A 3,060-nucleotide genomic window follows, 5' to 3' on the forward strand; every position below is an offset into this window, starting at 1 on the left:
CTATATTCAGTATCTTGTAATAACCTATAATGGAAAAGAATCTGGAAAAGAATATATATATAATTGAGTCACTTAGCTGACCTGAAACGAACACAATACTGTAAATCAAGAATGAAAGTGTGAAAGTGTTAGTCACTCAGTTGTGTCTGACTCTTTGTGACTCCATGAACTGTATGTAGCCCATCAGGCTTCTCTGACCATGGGATTTCCCAGGCAAGAATACCGGACTGGGTTGCCATTTCCTCCTCCAGGGGATCTTCCTGACCCAGGAATCTAACCTCAGGTCTCCTGCACTGCAGGTAGATTCTTTACCATCTGATTAATCTCTTCAGTTAAATCAAGCATACGTGAATTAAAAAAATAAGTAAGGTCTATGGAATGAATGATTGTTTTGTTGAGAAAATAAAGGGTCTAGTTAAATCCTGAGCTTCCTTCCCTCCCTCCCTTCCCTCCTTCATCCACCCCTTCCCTCCTTCCTCCCTTTCTTCCTAGCTTACTCTCTTCTTTTCTCTTTCTCTTCTTCCACATAACAGAAAATTCACCCTTTTAGAATGTACAATTGAATAGCTTTTAATGTACTCACAGAGTTTTGCAGTAATCACCACTATATGATTCTGGAATCTTTTCATCATCCCCAAAAGAAACCCTGTAACCATGAGCAATCACTCTTAGCTTCTCTCTATCCTCAGCTCCTGGGAACTGCTAATCTTCTTTCTATGTCTATACATTTATTTCTCTTTTCTCTTTTAAAAACTGTTTATTTGGTTACACTGGGTCTTAGTTGTGACACTTGGCATCATTTTTAGTTGTGGCATATGGGAAGCATGCAAACTTTTTGTTGAAGCATGTGGGATCTAGTTCCTTGACTAAGAATTGAACTCAGACCCTTTGCATTGGGACTGCGGAGTTTTAGCCCCTGGACCACTGGGAAAGTCCTCACCAATTGAAAAGTCTTAACACCCTTGTCGAAAATCAATTGCCCGCTCTTGGGCTCGAATCTAGGTTGCGTTAACATGGTGAAACGCACCAAGAAGGTTGGAATCGTGGGCAAGTACGGGACCCGTTATGGTGCCTCCCTCAGAAAAATGGTGAAGAAAATTGAAATCAGCCAGCACGCCAAGTATACCTGCTCCTTCTGTGGCAAAACCAAGATGAAGAGAAGAGCTGTGGGCATTTGGCATTGTGGTTCCTGCATGAAAACAGTAGCTGGTGGTGCCTGGACCTACACCACCACCTCTGCCGTCACAGTCAAGTCCGCCATCAGAAGACTGAAGGAGCGGAAGGACCAGGAGAAGCGCCACCCTCGATAACGTTGCTAGCCTGTAATAAATGGGTTAATTTATCTAACGGAAAAAAAAAAAAAAAGAAAAAGAAAAAAAAAAGAAAGAAAGAAAATCAATTGCCCTTAAATATGTGGGGTGACATCTAGACTTTCAGTTCTAGTCCCTTGATTTATGTCTATCCTTATTCCAGAACCAAATAAGTCTTAATGAGTATAACTTTGTAGTAAGTTTTGAAATTGGGAGGTGGGTCCTCTAAGTTTGATTTTTTTTCAAGATTGTTTTAGCTATTCTGGATCTCTTGTATTTCCCTATGAATTTTAAGATCAGCTTGTCAACTTCTGCAAACAGGCAGCTGGAATTTAGATAGGGATTGAATTGAACCTCTACATTAATTAGGAAGCACTGCCGTTAAAAAGATCTATTTATTTATTTTATTTCTGGCTGTGCTACATCACCAACTTCCTCTAGTTTCAGTGGGTGAAGACTACTTTCTAGTTGCAGTGGGCGGGCTTCTCACTGTGGTGGCGTCTCTCATTGCAGAGCATGGGCTCTAGTGCACAGTATCTGTGGTACGCAGGTTTAGCTGCCCCGAGACATGTGAGATCTTCCCTGACCGGAGATTGAACCCATGTTCTCTGAATTGGAAGGCAGATTCTTAACTACTGGACCACAAGGGAAGTCCCTGGAAGTTGGTACCTTTTGACCACCTTCACTCATTTCCCCCACCTCCAGCTGCTGGCAACCACTGATCTACTTGCTGAGTTCAGCTTTTTTTAGAGTCCACATAGAAGTGAGCTCATAGAGAATTTGTCTTTTTCTATCTGGCTTATTTCACTTAGCTTCATGCCCTTAAGTTTCCTCCATGCTGTTGCAAATTGCAAGATTTCCTTCTTCATGGTCTAATAATCTTCCATTGTGTATATATAAACCAAAAGCAGAGACATTACTTTGCCGACTAAGGTCCGTCTAGTCAAGGCTATGGTTTTTCCAGTGGTCATGTATGGATGTGAGAGTTGGACTGTGAAGAAGGCTGAGCGCCAAAGAATTGATGCTTCTGAACTGTGGTATTGGAGAAGACTCTTGAAAGTCCCTTGGCCTGCAAGGAGATCCAACCAGTCCATTCTGAAGGAGATCAGCCCTGGGATTTCTTTGGAAGGAATGATGCTAAAGCTGAAACTCCAGTACTTTGGCCACCTCATGCGAAGAGTTGACCCATTGGAAAAGACTCTGATGCTGGGAGGGATTGGGGGCAGGAGGAGAAGGGGACGACCAAGGATGAGATGGCTGGATGGCATCACTGACTCGATGGATGTGAGTCTGAGTGAACTCCAGGAGTTGGTGATGGACAGCGAGGCCTGGCGTGCTGCGATTCATGGGGTCACAAAGAGTCGGACACAACTGAGCAACTGAACTGAACTGAACTGAACTGAAACCATGTTTTTCTTTTTCATTCGTCTGTTGATAGACACTTAGGTTGTCTCCATGTCTTGGCTATTGTGAATAGTGCTCCAGTGAACTTGGATCACAAGAAACTGTGGAAAATTCTGAAAGAGATGGGAATACCAGACCACCTGACCTGCCTCTTAAGAAATCTTTATGCAGGTCAGGAAGCAACAGTTAGAACTGGACATGGAACAACTGACTGGTTCCAAATAGGAAAAGGAGTACATCAAGGCTGTATATCATCACCCTGCTTATTTAACTTCTATGCAGAGTACATCATGAGAAACGCTGGACTGGAAGAAACACAAGCTGGAATCAAGATTGCCAGAAGAAA

The 3,060-nt window shown here is 42.8% G+C and overlaps 1 protein-coding gene across 1 annotated transcript; it reads left to right on the plus strand.

Annotated features, from left to right (window-relative positions):
* The first annotated feature begins 980 nt into the window (after nt 1–980).
* LOC120875642 (60S ribosomal protein L37a-like) lies at nt 981–1,348 on the plus strand. Its single transcript, XM_040257579.1, has one exon. It carries the CDS (start codon nt 1,014–1,016, stop codon nt 1,308–1,310), a length of 297 nt encoding a protein of 98 aa, XP_040113513.1. The 5' UTR covers nt 981–1,013; the 3' UTR covers nt 1,311–1,348.
* Nucleotides 1,349–3,060: the final 1,712 nt, after the last annotated feature.

The sequence above is a fragment of the Oryx dammah genome, unplaced genomic scaffold (assembly GCF_014754425.2).
Source record: "Oryx dammah isolate SB20612 unplaced genomic scaffold, SCBI_Odam_1.1 HiC_scaffold_16, whole genome shotgun sequence".
Taxonomy (NCBI): Eukaryota; Metazoa; Chordata; class Mammalia; order Artiodactyla; family Bovidae; genus Oryx; species Oryx dammah.

Bases quoted from the DNA above. Each gene is read 5' to 3' on its own strand.
- LOC120875642 (XM_040257579.1), top strand. From the start codon at position 1,014: ATGGTGAAACGCACCAAGAAGGTTGGAATCGTGGGCAAGTACGGGACC.